The sequence below is a fragment of the Mustelus asterias genome, chromosome 12, assembly GCF_964213995.1.
Source record: "Mustelus asterias chromosome 12, sMusAst1.hap1.1, whole genome shotgun sequence".
In the NCBI taxonomy this organism is placed as follows: domain Eukaryota; kingdom Metazoa; phylum Chordata; class Chondrichthyes; order Carcharhiniformes; family Triakidae; genus Mustelus; species Mustelus asterias.
In genome coordinates, this window is record NC_135812.1 from 14,552,030 (window position 1) to 14,572,250 (window position 20,221).

At 44.3% G+C, this 20,221-nt stretch overlaps 1 protein-coding gene across 2 annotated transcripts in view; it reads left to right on the forward strand.

Annotated features, from left to right (window-relative positions):
- Nucleotides 1–20,221, forward strand: part of LOC144501266 (vascular endothelial zinc finger 1-like) — a 41,139-nt gene that overhangs the window by 13,152 nt on the left and 7,766 nt on the right. The window contains exons 2-5 of one of the 2 annotated variants that reach the window (XM_078224810.1): nt 5,960–6,621; nt 9,434–9,497; nt 14,015–14,186; nt 17,581–17,775. In XM_078224810.1, the coding sequence (XP_078080936.1) occupies nt 5,960–6,621; nt 9,434–9,497; nt 14,015–14,186; nt 17,581–17,775 (1,093 nt within the window). The remainder of the gene's footprint in view (nt 1–5,959; nt 6,622–9,433; nt 9,498–14,014; nt 14,187–17,580; nt 17,776–20,221) is intronic. The other variant, XM_078224811.1, reaches the window with a different exon arrangement.

Below are 20,221 nucleotides of genomic sequence, written 5' to 3' on the forward strand. Positions count from 1 at the left end.
CCTGTCCATCATCTGTAAGGCACAAGTCAGGGATGTGATGGAATTCTCTACACTTGCCTGGATGGCTGCAGCTCCAGCAGCACACAACAAGTTTGGCACCATCCAGGACAAAGCAGCCCACTCGATTGTTATCGCTTCCACAAACATTTACTCCCTTCAGCACTGACAAACAGTGGCAACAGTGTGTACCATATACAAGATGCACTTCAGCAACTCACCAAGGCTCCTTACACAGCACCTTCAATATCTGTGACCTCTTCCGCCTAGAAGGACAAGGGCAGCAGATGTATGGGGACACCACCACCGCCACCTAGAAGTTCCCCTCCAAACCACATAACTTGGAAATGTATCGCCGTTCCTTCACAGTCATTGGGGTCAAAATCCTGGAACTCCCTCCATAACAGCACTGTGGGTTTACCTACATCACAGGGACTGCAGCGGTTCAAGAAGGCAGCTCACCACCACCTTCTCGATGGCAGTTAGGGATGGGCGTTAAATGCTGGTTGTCCAACAAACCCACATCCCTCAAATGAATAAAAAATAACCTTTGTGTGTGGCTGTTGGGTGAGAAAGGTTTAGGTCTGACTCAGTGATACCCCTGTGGTTGAATGCCTTGCTATCCAAGTGACGAATGACCCACTGAGGCAAGCAGCAGTGGAAGTGTACAGCTGCATGAGTCAGCATCTTCAGTACAGAAAAGGAAATGAAATAAATAGCACAACTTATATATTGCAGTTCAGTCTCTGGAGAGATATTCTGTTTAAAGTCATAAAAGCTTGGCTGCTTCAATCTCATAACTTAATCTCATCTGAACACTTTAACTTGCAATTGTAAGATGTTTTCTTAACCTTTTATGTACTTTCCACATTTTTCGAGAACCAATTCTGATTAATTTAACTTGTGTTGTGAGTTTCTAATGTGTCAAAGACTGAACACGGTGATTTTTCTTTGAATAATAAGACCTTTTGTTTTTGCATTTGGAATAGCTGTGGAATTTTAAAAATTTGTTCACAGCATGTGGGCGTTGCTTGATGGGCTAGCATTTATTACCCTTGAGACGGCGGTGGTGAGCTGCCTTCTTGAACTACTGCAGTCCATGTGGAGTATGTACACCCACAGTGCTGTTAGAGAGGGAGTTCCAGGATTTTGACCCAGCGACAGTGAAAGAATGGCAATATATTTCAAAGTCAGGAAGGGGAATGACTTGGAGGAGAAGTTGCAGGTGATGGTGTTCCCGTGTCTCTGCTGCCCCTATCCTTCTAGATGGTAGAGATTGGGGTTTGGAAGGTGCTGTTGGAGGAGCCTTCTCTGAGCTGATTGCTTAGTCAATGAAAGCAACTCTAAGAATATTAATTTTGAATCAATTCAACTGTCTATATTAGAATTCCTTAGATACAGCTGTATTGAAGTGAGTTTCTCTCCGAATGAAATCATGTTCCTCAATTGACATAATTGATTTTTTTATTCGTTAAACCTGTAATTTTATTAGCGTTGGGTTTGTACTATTTTAAAATTTCCAAATCCCCACCATAATCTCACTTCCATGTTCACTATCTGTCCCGATGTTCTGTCCAATTAACCATCCACTGGCAAGTAATTTTATTTACTGCAATTTTGGGGGGGGAAGATTGAACATATTTGGATAGTTAACTCTGCACTATCAGGCAGGTAAATGAACAGTATTTTAATTACTTCAGTGCAGTCAACTCAACGCACACATCTCATGCAGTCAGCAATGCTAGTAAACAGATCTGGCCTCCAGTGAGTGTCCCAGTCTTAAGACCAAAATTCTAGCCCTCTGTTGTTGGCCTTGTAAATGTGCTGATTTAATTTAGTGTTGGCACGCTTCTGTGTGAGACAAGGACACTGACAGATGAACCTGGCACAGTACCATTTTCTCTTTCATGTAAGCGGATTGTTGAAGAACTCTCAGTACCAGCTGAAGGGGTGGGTACGTGTGTGCAATAACGGGTTATCGTTTTCAGCGCTCACCAAAGTAGAGATTGGAACCAGTCCACTGCATAATTGCAGAAGAGTGGTGCAAATCGATGGCTTCTCTCAACCCCAGACTCTGTGCTGTGATGTGGCACCTTAACATTGCAGAGAATGTCTTGGTACTGGTGAGAGAACTGGCTTGCTCACTTAATAAGAGTTTTAACAACACCAGGTTAAAGTCCAACAGGTTTATTTGCTACCAGATAAACCTGTTGGACTTTAACCTGGTGTTGTTAAAACTCTTACTGTGTTTACCGCAGTCCAACGCCGGCATCTCCACATCTTGCTCACTTAATGCAGGACTTCAATCTGCACAAACACCTTTTAGAACATAGAACATTTAACAAGATGCTTTAAGGTTATAGCGTTTTCATGGTCAAGATGACACTGATATATTCAGCATATTGATGTAGTCCTTAAACACGTACTTTTTTTTCTCCATTCGCCCTTCTTGCCATCTCTCCTCGACAGAGTAACTGCTATTGGGGTATGTTTCCACAAGTGCTAGAAACCAATCCCACCTCGTCCAACTAGCTTTTCTGCTCCTGTCAACTGAGATGGTGAATGTGTGAGCCAAGTTATTCATGGATGCAGTGCTACTAATTCCAGACTGTTAGATCATTCGGCCTTTCAGGCCCGCTGTGCCACTCAATAAGATAATCTTCATCTAAGTGGGGGACAGTTTTAGATTTCCCCACAAAGGAAAGAGCCTCTCGGTATCTACCTTGTCAAGCCCCCTCACGATCGTGGCATGTTCTTACAAGTGTACCTTGCATGATGTGAATAATAATGAGTCAATACCCTGTTCTTTTTTTCCATTCCTTCATCCCAAAGATGCTGAAGAACATTATAGCTCCATAATTAAGACTGAACAACTGCCTCCGGTTAAATGTTATTTAATTAAATCAACAGTTTTATGTATTTTCAATTAAAATAGGGCGGCACGGTAGCGCAGTGGTTAGCACTGCTGCTTCACAGCTCCAGGGCCCGGGTTCGATTCCCGGCTCGGGTCACTGTCTGTGTGGAGTTTGCACATTCTCCTCGTGTCTGCGTGGGTTTCCTCCGGGTGCTCCGGTTTCCTCCCACAGTCCAAAGATGTGCGGGTTAGGTTGATTGGCCAGGTTAAAAATTGCCCCTTAGAATCCTAAAATGCGTAGGTTAGAGGGATTAGCGGGTAAATATGTGGGGTAGGGCTTGGGTGGGATTGTGGTCGGTGCAGACTCGATGGGCCGAATGGCCTCCTTCTGCACTGTAGGGTTTCTATGATTTCTATGATTTCTTGTGTAGTTGGCAGCAGACAACATTGTGTGTCAGGAGTTGAACTTGCGAGTAAGAGCAGTAAGGGATGGTTAGTATTTGACAGCAGTTCCTTGAGCGGTTATTTAAAAGAAAACTCCTGCAGTGGCACTGCCCTTTTAATTATTAGTGAAGAAAATGCTAATTTGATTGCCTATACCCTGAAGTGATTTTGATTGCAGCTTCTGTGCAACAGCCACTCTTTAATTCTGACTGTTTTTGTCAGAAAGATGAAAGATTCCTGGTTACTTCATCTGCTGAAACGTTTAATACTGGATCCTGCTGCAGGAAATAGTCATTGCAAGTAAGGTAGTCAGTAAGTTGACACAGTTTTTAATGCTGCCTGTCCCTCTGTTCTTCCCATCGCACCTTTATCACAAGTTGCCTTTCTGCCTAGGATGATAAATTATGCTGGCCAGCCAATGGTCTGACATGGTTGTATTTACAGAATTAGATTAATCAACAAACACTTTTCTTGGCTATGTTACGATTAATGTTTTACATTACTGCAGTGCCGTCGACTACCAACATACACGTCTCATGCAGAATACAACATTAGTAAACTGCAACTTACTGGCCTTCATTGCAAAACGATCCACCAGTTGGTAGGCCCACAGTGCCGAGAGTGACCCTGAGAGTTGTCCACGTCAACTTTGAACCCTGTACAGTTGCATGATATTGGGTCATTCAAGGTTAAGGAAGCCCCCTGGTGGCCTGCTGCTGATTTATCCCCAGTAAGAAGTTTAACAACACCAGGTTAAAGTCCAACAGGTTTATTTGGTAGCAAAAGCCATACAAGCTTTCGGAGCCTTAAGCCCCTTCTTCAGGTGAGTGGGCCTCCACCACCCCCCACTGATGAATCTGTTCTTCTGTTAGTTGAAAAATCATTTGCTTGAAGTTTTTAGGGAAGCAAGGACAGAGAATGTACTCTGCAGGGGGAGATTTCAGTGTCTACCACCAAGAGCAGCTTTGTAATGTGACCAAGGTTGGTCCAATTGAAGAAACTAATACTAGGAAGTGACCAGTTGCTTTATTCCTGCCCATTGTAGACCCATGTATCCACAATGGTATAGGTAAAAGTGAACACTGCATAGTCATTGGGGACAAGTTCCCATCTCCACTGAGAGGGCATTCCCTATTGTGTATTGTTGTTGTTTCTCTTCCTGCACCTATTGGTGCATAAGACAGACTTTCACCTGATTCCCTCGGCGAGTTGTACCGGGAACAGCTCACCAGCTTGTCTCCAGAGGCTTGTAGCTTGAGGGACACCACTTCGCATCAAGTGTGGCTGAGCTGGAGTCTCTCCCACACTTACCGCCTGCCGTTGGCATGTGTTGGAAAGACTTTGCCAATTGGCCATGCTATGAACACCCCTTCCTTGGCCATCAAGTTCTGGGGTGGGACTGGAACCTGGAGCTTCTGGCTATCTAAAATCAAAGGTGAAAAATATCAGAAACTTCACTTTGAATGGAGTGTTAATTAAGGGACCCTGACACACTGAGAGCACTGGTAACTTTTGCATTGCAGAAACTGGGGAAATGCCCTAAAATGGAGCAGGCTGCTTGTGTTCTTCATTTGGAGTGTTTGGTTGGGTTCCATTGGGTACATGCGTGACTGCTAAGACCGATCTGCATCTGGAAGGTTTTGCAATTTTTAAAAAGTTACTCAAGTTATAAAATACAGCTGTTTTGTATTGCAAGTCCCAAATCATGCATTTCTCACAGATCAGATATTAAACTGTGGCCTCCTCTGTCTATTTAGGTAAATAGAGAAAGATTTGTGAAGATGAAAAGTTAATATCTCGGCCAACATTCATTCTTCAACCAACACCAGACCACGGTCCAACCTGTTGGACTTTAATGGTGTTGTGAGACTTCTTACTGTGAACGCCAGATTAACATGTTCAGCTTATTTGATATTTAAGAAAACTTGCTTTGGGCAAATTGGCTACAGCGTTTCTCTACAGAAGTGACTACACTTAATGTACTTCATCGGTTAAGCTATATGTCCTGGGGGTACAAGGCATTGTAGAAATGCCAGTTTGTTCATTTCCTAACATGGTAGTATATGACCAAAGGGATAATATTTCACTAAGGCTTTTATCAGTCATTACAGGTCTAGGTTACACAAATCCTATAGCTGGCTATTTTTTTATTTTGTCTAACCTTATTCCACTAGGTGGAATATACTGGTGGGAAAGCTCCCAATTCTATGCAACTGTGGAGACCAACATAAGATGCTTTTGAACACAGATTGTCAAGTTCACAAAGTGAGGGGCGATGGAAAGGTTCACATGCACAGTAAGAATCATAGAATCCCTGCAGCGCAGAAGGAGGCCATTCGGCCCATCGAGTCTGCACCGATCACAATCCCACCCAGGCCCGATTCCCATAACCCCACATATTTGCCCTGCTAATCCCCCTGACACTAGGGTCAATTTAGCATGGCCAGTCAACCTATCCTTCACATCTTTGGACTGTGGGAGGAAACTGGAGCACCTGGAGGAAACCCACACAGACATAGGGAGAATGCGCAAACTCCACACAGACAGTGACCGGAGGTGACCCGGGTCCCCGGCGCTGAGAAGCAGCAGTGCTAACCACAGTGCGGGTAAGAGTCTGTAAGGATCTATAGTGAAGCGTGGCTAATTTTCACTTCTATTTTGTAGGCAGCTGATATCTCTCAACAGCAGCACGTGCCGAATAATCTTCTGCCACTATTGCATTCAGCAACTGAACCACGTGAGCAAGTGCCCGTGACGCCGCTGCCCCAGATTCCAAAAACCCCAGATCCCAAAGAAACGCCCAAACCTATCATAGAGAAGAAGGAGAAGACGAGAACACCGGTGATTTGCACTTACTGCAGTAAAGCATTCAGAGACAGTTACCACCTCCGGCGACACGAGTCATGCCACACAGGGATTAAGTTGATTTCACGGCCAAGGAAAGTACCGACCATGGTTTCGTTAATGTCATCGACACCTGGCATTGGTGGCACGTCAACATTGGTGTCAACTGTTGCAGGAATGCTGACTTCGACCGGCGCTTCCACCTCTACCGTCACCAGCAGCACCCCGGCAGTCACGGCCAGCAAGACCACCAACAGACGTGTGAAGAAGAATCACGGTTGCGAACTGTGCGGAAAAGCATTCCGCGACGTTTACCACCTCAACCGTCACAAACTTTCTCACTCAGACGAGAAGCCGTTCGAGTGTCCGGTTTGCCAGCAACGCTTCAAAAGGAAGGACCGCATGAGTTATCACGTGCGCTCACACGAAGGGGGCATCAACAAACCGTATATCTGCAGCCTTTGTGGGAAAGGATTCTCCAGGTAAGTTGAAACAGGATTCGGGAGATGAGGTTATGGGTAACTCGTAAATAGGGGAAAGGCGGTGGGGTGTGGAGAAGCATGAGCATTAAATTCAAAGAGCCATAACTTCCTGGTTCCCCAGTGTCACATGTGGGAGGTACCTCAGTTACATGCTGGGGAATCCCTCTTGGAAGTTCCACATAAGGGTTTACCCAGCAATTGCCAAAAGGGCTAACGTCCCCTGGGCCTGGAATCATCTGACAAAGCCATTTAAATCGCTAACTTTGGGTGGTTTTGTTAGTTTTGCCCTGATAGTTACTCTGTAAGAGTTAGAAGGAGAAAAAAAAGCACATGCAAATATTTTGAAGACCCTGATTGAGCCCGTGCGTATGGGACCCTCTATACTGCCCCCATCCCCAACCCGATCGGGCTCAACCAACCCCTATCCTCCATATCCGCCCCAACCCAACATTGAGCCCAGCCAGGCACCCCCCCCCCCCACCCCACCTGATTTCTGAATCCCCCCCCCCCTCCATTCCCACATCCCATTCACTTACCTTTCAAACTTGTCTTCTCCCTTTCCATGGTCCCTTTGAACTCACCTGCTTTACAACAGCTAATGCCGTAAAAAGGGAGGGCATGCCGTCCTTCGCTGCACGCCTTCTGCATCTCACTACCGGAGTCCCTGAGGTGCTTCACTCTTTCACCCTCACCTGGCCTGAGTCTGGGGTTGAGTGAGACAGGGGGCTTTGGATTGCAAGCGAAGGTGAGTCACTACGGAATGGCAGTCCGCTGACGATTGCCACTCCGAGAAAGTTGTGGGCCATAGTTTTGTTTTGAGGAAGTTGTTCTGTGTGTTTTTTTGACAACATTCTCGCACGTGTGTGTGTGTGTGTGTGTGTGTGTGTGTGTGTGTGTGTGTGTGTGTGTGTGTGTGTGTGTGTGTTGTATGTGTGTTGTGTGTGTGTGTGTGATGTTAGCCAAACAAACCTGGGGAAATTGCCCACTTGGATGCTTACCTTCTGAAAATTGTGTGCGGGTAGCTTTTCACTGTTTGTTTGTGTCTAATAAAATAAAATTGGCAATGCAAACAAGATGTGGAAAGTATTTTGACTACAAGCTTTAGAAATTGGATGTCGTAATTGACGACTGACAACATAATAGAATATGTCGCTTTGTCTAAACCTCTTGCTGATCTCCAAACCTATTAGAATAAACAAATATTTAGAATAAAATCCTGATTGCTTGTCACTGTGCCGAGTGTATCCAGCTAACACAAAAGTAAATATCTTGTATTAAAAAGCAACATTTGCTTTCCTTGTGGCATTTAAAGGCAGCGCTGCTTGCTGATCTACTATCCTGCTACCATCACTTAATACCACTACTTTATTCAAAGCTACACTTGACTCTTGATTGTGACTTAAGAGGATGGCTTTTTGCCTGGGGCATGTTCCGTCTACGTTTTCTTTTTGTACACAGACTGTGTCCCAGTTGAATTTGAGAATAACAGCTGATTACTGGGGCGGCACAGTGGTTTAGCACTGCTGCCTCACAGCATCAGGGACCTGGGTTCAATTCCGGCCTTGGCTCACTGTCTGCGTGGAGTTTGCACTTTATCCCCGTGTCTGCGTGGGTTTCCTCCGGGTGCTCCGGTTTCCTCCCACACTCCAAAGATGTGCGGGTTAGGTTGATTGGCCATGCTAAATTGACCCTAATGTCAGGGGGATGAACAGGGTAAATGAGGGTTATGGGAATAGGGCCTGGATGGGATTGCGTTGGTACAAACTCGATGGGCCAAATGGCCTCCACCTGTACTGTAGGGATTCAATTATTCTATGAAACTGGCACTGCCCTTTTCTCTGGGAAAAGGTTTGTGGCTCTGGCTGCAAAATAAATCCGTAGTTCAGGGTATGTACCTTCTCATTTTCCTTTTGTGTGCAGTGCATTCAGGGTTGCTGCGCAGCCAAGCACCCATGCAGCTTAGAGGGAGCTGGTTAAGTTGTCGCTCCAGAGTGTTTGAGCCCTGGCCACGCAACCTTCAGTCCAGGCGGTTCAGTTCTGATTGCATCTATGTTTGTTACATTTATTTTCACTATTTGAATTTTATGAGCTTGCCACTTGCAAAAGAGTTGTTTTAAACAGGTAAGTTGTAATAAACCTCAATTAGTATTAGTAGGCTGAGGGATATGTAAATAAAAAGGTAATTAAATGTAAACTTGATATGGGTGGCCTCGGGTGACTGTGTGGAGTTTGCACGTTCTCCACATGTGTGTGTGGGTTTCCTCCGGGTGCTCCGATTTCCTCCCACAGTCCAAAGATATGCTGATTAGGTGGGTTAGCCATACTAAATTGATCCTTAGTGTCAGTGGGATTAGTAGGGTAAATACGTGAGGTTATGGGATAGGGCCTGGGTGGGATTGTTGTTGAATGGCCGCCCCCTGCGCTGTAGGGATTCTATGATGGATACCAAGGCTCAATTGAGTGTGGCCCATAAGTACACACCATTGGACAACTTTGGCTTAGTTTAAAAATACTTCAACTTCTATCTGCTGGCCATTATCTGCATTTCTGGGCATTGATCTGAATCTGATTCCTGACTGACTCCTCCAGGGTCCATTGAAACGGAAGCCAGTTATAGGAACCCCACACAGCTGTCCAGGCAGAAGTCAGCTCACAGCACAGGACGATGATTTGAGGCTTTTTGAGGTTGTGTCTAGTATTGTCCTGTATGGTTCATAAGCTCATGCAGCCAGCAAGGGGATCCTTTTGTTAATTATAAAATGAAAACATTAATTCTTTTCAGTCTAACCTGTGGTGTTTCCTTTCTCTCCAGGCCTGACCATCTGAGCTGCCATGTCAAGCATGTTCATTCCACAGAGAGACCCTTCAAATGTCAAGTAACTTTCTATTTTTCTGTCTTAAAGTCAGTTCAGGGATGTTATTCACACGGATAAAGGTTCAAAGATTGTTAGTTTCAAAAGAATGTCTAAAGCTCTAAAACTGTTCTCCTGTCAGTGAAACTACCACTTATGATTCTTTTTCCTGTATGCATTTGCTATCCTCATTTGGAAGAGGGCAGAGTGGTCCATTGCTGAGTGCTCCAGGAGCAGGTCCTCTTGTGATCTGCTTCGCCCAGTTATCCCACCCACTCCTCTGGAGACTGTCAGTTCAGATGCAAGTTTTAGATGAGAATTACGAGTCCGATAGTCAGTAGGAACCACAGTTGCCTAATTTGCTTTTTTTTTTTGGCCTCTAATGAATGCACTTCCTGTACGAGAAGGAAAAGACTAAATAAGGCGGCACACATTTGAATTGGGTTCGAGAGTTTATTAATCCACATTGCTCGGATGTTGCTAGGGTGGTGGGGTGGGGGGGAGATTCCATTAACTGAGGCTAAACAAATGAGTGAGTGACTTGAATTGGAGTCATAGAGGTTTACAGCATGGAAACAGGCCCTTTGGCCCAACTTGTCCATGCCGCCCTTTTTTTTAAACCCCTAAGCTAATCCCAATTGCCCGCATTTGGCCCATATCCCTCTATACCCATCTTACCCATGTAACTATCTAAATGCTTTTTAAAAAACAAAATTGTACCCGCCTCTACTACTATCTCTGGCAGCTTGTTCCAGACACTCACCACCCTCTGTGTGAAAAAATTGCCCCTCTGCACACTTTTGTATCTCTCCCCTCTCACCTTAAACCCTCTAGTTTTAGACTCCCCTACTTTTGGGAAAAGATATTGACTATCTCGCTGATCTGTGCCCCTCATTATTTTATAGACCTCTTTTATAGAATTGCTGCAAAGATCCTAGTACAGTTGGTGAAACTATCTTCTGAGTCTTTCAAGGGGAACAAATGGTATATATTTTTTAATTGGTCGGTGCGTTATAGGGGAGGCGATGGCCTAGTGGTATTATCGCTAGACTATTAATCCAGAGACTCGGCTAATGTTCTGGGGACCTGGGTTCAAATCCCGCCACGGCAGATGGTGGAACTTGAATTCAATAAAAAATATCTGGATTTAAGAACCTGCTGATGACCATGAAACCATTGTTGATTGTCGAAAACACCCATCTGGTTCACTAATGTCCTTTAGGGAAGGAAATCTGCCATCCTTACCTGGTCTGGCCTATGTGTGATTCCAGACCTACGACAATGTGGGTGACTCTGAACTGCCCTCTGAGCAAGGACAGCTAGGGGTGGGTAATAAATGCTGGCCAGCCAGCGATGCCCATGTCCCGCGAATGAATAAAAAAAAAGCGTGACATTTTGAGAATTAGTTTTTGCTTTTCGTGACACAAGGGTGAATTTGAGAGAGGAGAAAAAAATGGACAATTGTGTGCGTGTTTGACCAGGTGATATGGCATAAAGGAGAACAGTAAGCATGTATGTTTGTGCAAGAGAAGCCAAAGAATAGTGTGCAGAACAACACTGCCCAGTAAGGTCAGAATAACTTTTTTAAAAACAAGTCCATTATTAGAATATACTTGCAGTCCTGTTTTATTTTTCTTTCCCATGGTGACCTTTTTTGTTTCGGGTTTCCCTGCTGCTCGGAGCTATTCAGCTGGCATCAGTTCCAGGAATGTCAGTATATGAGCTGAAAAGGCATCGTTTCTGTTTTGGATGGCTTTGTCCTTTGCTAGCATTGATGTTTCTTTGCTCACCATTGGGGATGGAAACAGTAGGGCATTTAACCTTAAAATTAGAGCCAGGGTGTTCAGGAGTGATGTTGGAAAGTGCTTCTTCACGCAGGAGTCCTAGAAATCTGTTGAGGCTGGGTTAATTGAAAGTGTCTAAATGAGATTGAGAGTTTTGTTTAGGTAAGAGTAAAATCTAGAATCGGACCATACATAAAGTTCATGTCCTTCCTAAAGTATAGTGCCCAGAATTGGAAACAATACTGTCGCTGGTGTGTTATATAAGCTTTGATATGTTTCTCAGCTTTTGTACTCTGTATGCCTCTGTTCATAAAGTAAGAAGTCTCACAACACCAGGTTAAAGTCCAACAGGTTTATTTGGTAGCAGAAGCCACAAGCTTTCGGAGCGTGCTGCTCCTTCATCAGGTGAGTGAGAGTCGTGTTTACAAACAGGGCATATAAAGACACAAACTCAATTTACAAAATAATGGTTGGAATGCGAGTCTTTACAGGTAATCAAGTCTTAAAGGTACAGACAATGTGAGTGGAGAGAGGGCCGAGCACAGGTTAAAGAGATTCATAGAAATTCATAGAAACCCTACAGTGCAGAAGGAGGCCATTCGGCCCATCGAGTCTGCACCGACCACAATCCCACCCAGGCCCTATCCCCACATATTTACCCGCTAATCCCTCTAACCTACGCATCCCAGGACTCTAAGGGGCAATTTTTTTTTTTTTTTTTTTTTTAACCTGGCCAATCGACCTAACCCGCACATCTTTGGACTGTGGGAGGAAACCGGAGCACCCGGAGGAAACCCACGCAGACACGAGGAGAATGTGCAAACTCCACACAGACAGTGACCCGAGCCGGGAATCGAACCCGGGACCCTGGAGCTGTGAAGCAGCAGTGCTAACCACTGTGCTACCGTGCCGCCCACTGTGTATTGTATTGTATTGTATTGGATGTGTATTGTCTCCAGCCAGGACAGTTAGTGAGATTTTGCAAGCCCAGGCAAGTCGTGGGGGGGTTACAGATAATGTGACATGAACCCAAGATCCCGGTTGAGGCCGTCCTCGTGTGTGCGGAACTTGGCTATCAGTCTCTGCTCATAAAGCCCAGTATCCCATATGTTTTGTTAATTTCTTCATGAACCTGTCCCTGTCATCTTCAAAGAGTTTTGCATAAGCTCCCCAGGTCTCTCACTCTTACTGCCTTTTTGACCTCTTTAGTTTGTTTGGTCCCTTTGGGACTTCCTACCAAAAATGTATTACCGCACACTTTTCTGTGTTGTATTTCATCCGTTGTGTGTTTGCAGAGGGCGATATTTGGCTGTGTTGGATCTGCTTTGTACACTGAGCATTATGGGAATGAGGAGGGTAAATGAGATCTGAAACAGATCAGCATTGACATCATTGAATGGCAGAACAGGCTGAAGGGACTGAAAAACCTCCTCCTGTTCCTGGGTACTTATTGAGGTGGCACCAACTGTCCTACATCTGACTTCAGCAAAATAGTGTGTTGACCCCAAACAGCAGCTTGTTAAGAGAAAACAAATGTCATCCAATATCTCCTAGCAAACCAGTCATTATTTTTCAAGCTCACCAATATGGGTGGGGTTTATATTAAAAACCTTCCGCCAGATTTCTCAGCCTAGTTTTGATGCAGATTTTTAAAACACGCATGAGGCTTTGTGTTCTCTTCATTTCATATTGTTGTGATCATTCCCCAGCCAGGTACCCAAGCAGACTCCCTGGTCCCTGGGCGCTAACCAGCCATCAGAACTATGAGTTTCCCACGGTGACTTGCTTTATTTTCCTTTTTAATATTACTATTTGCTCAAGCCGCTCAGTTTCTTGCCGACAATGTAACTGAGATAAGGAACTTCTTGGGGGGGGGAAATTGTGGGGATGGAACTGCGTCCGTGCCACTTTGTTACATTAGTGCTCTAACTGCCCATCTATGTCTTGTCTGTAGAATACATTCATGGGGCAGCATGGTGGCACAGTGATTAGCACTGCTGCCTCACAGTGCCAGGGACAAGGATTCCATTCCCGGCTTGGGTCACTGTCTGTGCGGAGTCTGCACGTTCTCCCCGTGTCTGCGTGGGTTTCCTCCGGGTGCTCCGGTTTCCTCCCACAATCCAAAGACGTGCTGGTTAGGTACATTGGCCGTGCTAAATTCTCCCTCAGTGTACCCGAACAGGCGCCGGAGTGTGGCGACTAGGGGATTTTCACAGTAACTTCATTGCAGTGTTAATGTAAGCCTACTTGTGACTAATAAATAAACTTTGACTTTACATTCTGCATATCTGTTGCACACTATATGAATCAAATACTTTTGTAGGCATACATACTGCTGTATGAAAGTGCAGAGACCTGAATAATTGGTGCAAGTTATTGAAACATAGAAAATAGAAGCAGGAGGAGGCCATTCGGCCCTTCGAGCCTGCTCCGCCATTCAGTTTGATCATGGCTGATCATCAAATTCAATATCCTGATCCCGATTCCCCCCACCCCCATATCCCGTGATATGGAAGGATCACTTGTTTTATGTTCTATTGACCAAGTTGTAAGGATTATCGATGGAGCGTGTTGACATTTCTCGAGCCGGTTTTTGCTTCCGAAGTATAAAAGCAATTGCCTTGGAAAATAATTTGAATGATTGAGTGGTGGCCAACTGTGAAGTATTCTGACCTTTCTAAATGGGTCGATAGTTTGATCTGAAAGGAAAGCTTGTAAGAAAAAAAATGTGTTAATGCTTGACTTGTGTTCTTATAGACTTGTGATGCAGCTTTTGCCACCAAAGATCGCCTGCGTTCACACATGATACGCCATGAGGGAAAGGTGTCCTGCCACATCTGTGGTAAACTGCTGAGCGCAGCTTACATCTCCAACCACATCAAAATGCATAATCACAACCAAAATCACAACTGCAATGTTTGTAACAAAGGTATGGTCGTTTTTGCAGATTTCCAGGATAGCCTTAGTCGCTATTCGTAGGCTGATTGGTAATATGCAAGGCTGGGAAAAATATGATGTGAAAATCTGTTACAAAAGTATTTCATGGCTGACATTAAAATTCACTCCCCCTGTCTGTGGAGCTGAGCAAAGGGTTTCTTTACCTCCTGGTGCATATATCATAGTGGAGCTTTCTTCATTCAGTTAATCAGTTTATTAAACTCCAGCAGCTTAAACTGGGAATAGCTTTAGCTCCTAAAACTATCGCCTCTATTTGCAGCTTTAATGGAGGTGTTATTTTCTAAAAGCAAATTGGGTCCCAGTAAACTCCCAATTGATATCGCGAGCTTGCAGTCAATCACCATGCCGATTGAATTTTTTAAACACTGCCATGTGAGCACAATTCAGGAAGAAGTGAAATGTCAAGATTGGGAAAGAAACTTGTTAAACTTGCTTTTTCTATCATTGTTACTTATTGACATCAATAGTTTAATTATTCACCAATTCCCCATCATCCTTCAGTCAGGTGTTCATAGAATCATAGAATCCTTCAGTGCAGAAGGAGGCCATTCGGCCCATTGAGTCTGCACCGACCACAATCCCACTCGGGCCCTATCCTCATAACACCATGCATTTACCCTAGCTAGTCCCCCTGACACTAAGGGGCAATTTAGCACGGCCAATCCGCCTAACCCGCACATCTTTGAACTGAGAGAGGAAACCGGAGCACCCGGAGGAAACCCACGGGGAGAATGTGTAAGCTCCACACAGACAGTGACCCAAGCCGGGAATCGAACCCAGGTCCCTGGCGCTGTGAGGCGGCAGTACTAAGCACTGTGCCACCGTGTTGGTGAAATGGGAAAGCATTTGGAAGAGGCTTGATTAACAGTGCTGCTGTGGTGGCATTTTTCTTTTAAGTGTAATAAAAACGTGTTAAATTTCTTCCCTTCCTTCTCTTCCCTTCCCTGCCAACCACCTACAACAATAAATCCAGCCTGCAGTTGTGAGCAGCGGACTGCAAAGGTGTTGATATTAAAATTTCAGGTTGGAAGCCCATTGCTGATTCTCAATTAACTCTGCATGATTTGTTCTCATAGAGTCGTACAGCACAGACAAGGCCCTTTGGCCCATCGAGTCTGCACCGACAATAACCACCACTAAAGTCGACCAATTCCATTTTCCAGCGTTTGTTCCATACCCTTGAATGTTATGGTGTTTCAAGTGCTCTTCCAAATACTTTTTAAAGGTTGTAAGATTTCCAGCCTCCACTACCTTCCCAAGCTGTGCACTCCAGAGTCCCACCACCCTCTGAGTGAAAGAATTGTTTTCTCTGAATCTCCTGCCCCTCACCCAAAAAACTATGTCCCTCGTGATTGACCCCTCAACCAAGGGGAACAGCTGCTCCTTACTTGCCTTGTCCATAGCCCTCATAATCTTATACACCTCAATCATGTCCCCCCCTCGGCCTTCTCTGCTCTAGAGAAAATGATCCAAGACTATCCAGTCTCTCCTTAAAGCTCAAATGCTCCATTGTTCTGTGTCAAACTATCTGGCTTCCATCTTTGAGAAGAAAGCACTCTGATAATACTTGAGATTACCTCTGCTTGCATTGTTCTCCCTTGTCAACCTGATTATAAATACAAAATCTTTGGTGGTTGTGGAGAATTGAAATCCAGATCAAAGTGTCCTGTCCTTTATTATGAAGCATCAGTGGTGATTAAAAACTAAAGTCTCTTCCCCTCCCTCTGCCCCAACGTACTTTGTTGCTTAAGTTTTTCTTTGTCGCTTAAGTTTTTCTTTGTCATCTCAAGTTCTTTGAGTGTAAAAACCCTGTCGCAGAATTGTTCTGGCTGTGCTGCCTCCTCGTGGCAGGGTAGCTATCACGGTTCAGTGGGTAAGCGTAGTGCCTGACTGAGTCAGGCAAATCCAGAAACTCCTGACTTACGTTGCTGCTCACTACTTAATTAATCTCGGGTGGGACTTTGAAGGGGTGCCGCAATTGTGCATCAAATTAGGGGAAATGGGAGGAAACGATGCGTCAGTCAGTATTTCTGCTCTTGGTTGTTATTCAGTGCCCTGCACTGTAAAGCATGCAAGTAGGAAAACGGCCAAGTACCCATTGTACTTTGATAAGATGCCCCTATTCACTTATCTGGGCTAAGGCATGAAGAGTGGGAACTTGTCTGAGAGACCGTAAGGGCTTTGGTGGAGTCATATCCCCATCATGCTGACTCTCTGATCAGCGATGCTCAAAAAGCTCAGTCACTCTGTCTGATAAATTGTAGTCACTTCTCTACAACCAACGTTAAACTGACAGGTCTATGTTTTTCTGGTTTCTTTTTCCCCTTCAGTCCTAAATAATGGAGAGACTTTCCAATCCAAGGTGACATTTCCTGACTAGCGAAATTTGGAATATTATTACAAACACGTTTGCAAATTTCCAAATGGAAATCATCAGGTCCTAGAGATTTGTCAAAGGAGTTTCGCTATTTCCTGTTATAATTTTTAAAAATCTATAGAGTCCACAAAGTACTTCCCATTGATTTATTTTTAGATTCCTTTGGACATGATTTAGAATAGAATCCCTACAGTGCAGAAGGAGGCCATTTGGTCCATTGGACCTGCATCGTACCATTGCATCGTGTTCAGAGTTACCAAACTTTTCCCCATTTTTGTAATGTCACTTAGAGTATTAACAGGAATGTTATCTATTAGCTATTTGTAGCTTGCAGCTTTTGTTCTCAAGTTTCTGCCTTCATTCCCAATGATGACATTGACCCTTACTGGGATATAATCCCACTCGCAACAAGTAGTTATCTTCCTTTGTGAGCTTGGAAGTTAGAGTGTCCTGACAGGCTGTTCAGCTATGCTGGACATCACGCTCGAGGCCAATGCTGTATTCGCCTGGATCCTGACACTGACTGCTCCCTGGAGAAATTACGAGATAGCGATCAGGAGTGGGATCCATTTTTTCCTCCAATCCTCCCCCCTTTACTCACCCAGGATCGCACTATAGCAGCACACACTATTGTAACTCTGGAGTACTTTTCCAATAAGGTTATTCACAGTTGCCATTCTGAATTAAAATGATTGCGCTATTGAATTGTATGATGCATATTGAAAGAAATGTTTGAAAACAGTCTCCCAGGATGTTATTGATGCAACCATATGTAAAAGGGTTTTAAAGGAACACTGCATGTAATTTTGCATATGATGTAACAAGGTTCACTGTTGTCATCCTGAACTGTTTTGTCATGATCAAAAATGTTAACAGTATGATTCTATCTAAACAAAGTCGATCAGACTTTTGATGTCTCAAAGGTTGTGGATGTAAAAGGTGTTTGTGCTTGTTTCTATTATCAGCTGAAATCCCTATTTCTGTGTAGGTTTCACCACAGCTGCCTACCTTCGGGTCCATGCTCGAAATCACCATGGTGTCCATTACAAGTCTCAGAGATTTGTGTGTGATCAGTGCGGCCTGCAGTGTCAGTCCCACAACCACCTGATTGGCCACAAGAAAAGTCACATGGGAGAGACCCCAACTTCCAGTGCCCCCTCTGTGGCCGCAGTGGCTTTAAAAGGCAAGCATCTCCTTAACCTGTACCCGGAGAATGTTCCACTCCTACCAGGTCATTTTGTAGCTAAAGCCTGCCCTTCGATTTGGGATTCTTGTGTTGTGGGGATGTTGGGGAGGGGGGTGAGGGGGGTGGGGGTGAAGTTGCAGAGTAGTTTGTGCATTTAAATATGTAATTCTGGGCACATAAATCTTAATAAAGCAGGAATAAAAGCAAATTACTGCGCATGCTGAAATCTGAAACCAAAAGAGAAAATGCTGGAAAATCTCCGGAGGTCTGGCAGCATCTGTAAGGAGAGAAAAGAGCTGATGTTTCGAGTCCAGATGACTCTTTGTCAAAGCTAAAAGGCACAGAAAGTGGGAGATATTTATACTGCAGGGTGAGGGAATGAAAGATGAGTCATAGCCACAGAAACACAGGGAAAAGACTGCTAATGGCTGTCCATCGAGAGGAAGCAGGAATTTCATTTTGATGTAATTCAGTTTTTTTGCGGTGATTACAGAGAAAAGTTTTGGAATGATCTCACCTGATTGTGTAAAATGCAGAAACCATTTAAGCTTGATGCTCCTTTTCTCATTTCTGATCAAAAAGATTAGAGTGCAAAATTTCTTTTATTTTAAATTATCCAGCATCTCTTTGATGTAAAACTTGCAATTTCAAAAATGACCCTCCAATTTATATAGAGCATTAATTTCAGAAATGATAGAGATTGGGATTTAAAGGCTCCGCACCTCAGATTTCGTATCAATCCTTGCAGTCTTGAACTTAGTGATATACAACCTTGCTGGCTTCTTGGGGTTATAATAACTGGTGATTGCGTGGAAACAGCAGAGTTTCACGATGATGCATAGTCAATAGCAAAATCCTTTCGATGCCAAGTTAATCTCTCTTTATGTCTCCACACTGGATTTACAGAAACATTATTGGTTTAAGCTAATTACCAGTGCCAGTCACCACCAGAAACATTGGGTGGAACCTTAATATACACTTACTAACATTTATCAGTGGTTGACTCAATGAGATCAGCTTCCTTTCATTCTGAAAACCAATCCAGAGTAGCTCCTTAATTCACAGGAGTGGGTGATATGGTAAATTAATTTCAGTGCCCGTATGATGCTAGGTATGTAGGCCCTACGTCCCAAGGAGTGGCAGATCGTATCAAACAGCATGTCCCTTTGGCTGTTCACAACAGGCATAGTACTGACCGTACCCAAACATCCCGTGCTTCCCAAATTCTAAACATAGTGTCCAACATTAGATGTGATTCCGCAATTGGACAGCACTTGCTGAACAATCCTGAGTGTGATAAGAATTACACTGACAACCAATTTAAGATGATCAGTTGGGTTTGTAGTGATGTTCACTTATGCGTGCTAGTAGCTACATATATTAATACACAGGGTCCTGTCCTTTGCAGATGTTGCTCCTTTTCAAATAGGTAGCAGCCATTCCCTGGTTCATAGTCAACTTGCTTGGTTTGAATTTAAACAAAGCTTGCAGTTAACTGCCAGTTAACTGATGCATCATCCATGACAGCATCTCTACCAATCAGAGTACACTTGCCAACTAATCAGTGCTCTATTCGTGTGCAGTATAAATTGTTGTTCCCTTTAGAATGAAGTATTCTTGCAAATTGTCCCGATGAGTACAAGACAAAAAGCTTTGACTGCATGTGTCTTTTTCAGCAATATTCAAGTTACTTCATTAGTGTTGCCAAGTACTACTATACATTTCATTATACAATACACACTGGCACTTCAGAACTGAGGGAGTGCTGAATTGTCAGTCTTTGGATGACGTCAATTCCAGGCTACGTTTACCACTTCAAGTGTAACATAAAAGATCTTATGGTAATATCTAGTTGGGGAACAAAGATCTCTAGGTGTCCTGGCCAGCATTCCTCTTTCAGCTATCACTTAAATCTGATTATTGTCATAGAACAAAGAACAATACAGCACAGGAACAGGCCCTTCGGCCTTCCAAGCCCGCGCCGCTCCCTGGTCCAAACTAGACCATTCTTTTGTATCCCTCCATTCCCACTCCGTTCATGTGGCTATCTAGATAAGTCTTAAACGTTCCCAGTGTGTCCGCCTCCACCACCTTGCCCGGCAGCCCATTCCAGGCCCCCACCACCCTCTCTGTAAAATACGTCATTCTGATATCCGTGTTAAACCTCTCTCTCCGCCCCCCCCCCCCCCCCCCGCACCTTGAACCTATGACCCCTCGTGAACGTCACCACCGACCTGGGAAAAAGCTTCCCACCGTTCACCCTATCTATGCCTTTCATAATTTTATACACCTCTATCAGGTCACCCCTCATTCTCCGTCTTTCCAGTGAGAACAACCCAAGTTTACCCAATCTCTCCTCATAACTAAGCCCTTCCATACCAGGCAACATCCTGGTAAACCTCCTCTGCACTCTCTCTAAAGCCTCCACGTACTTCTGATAGTG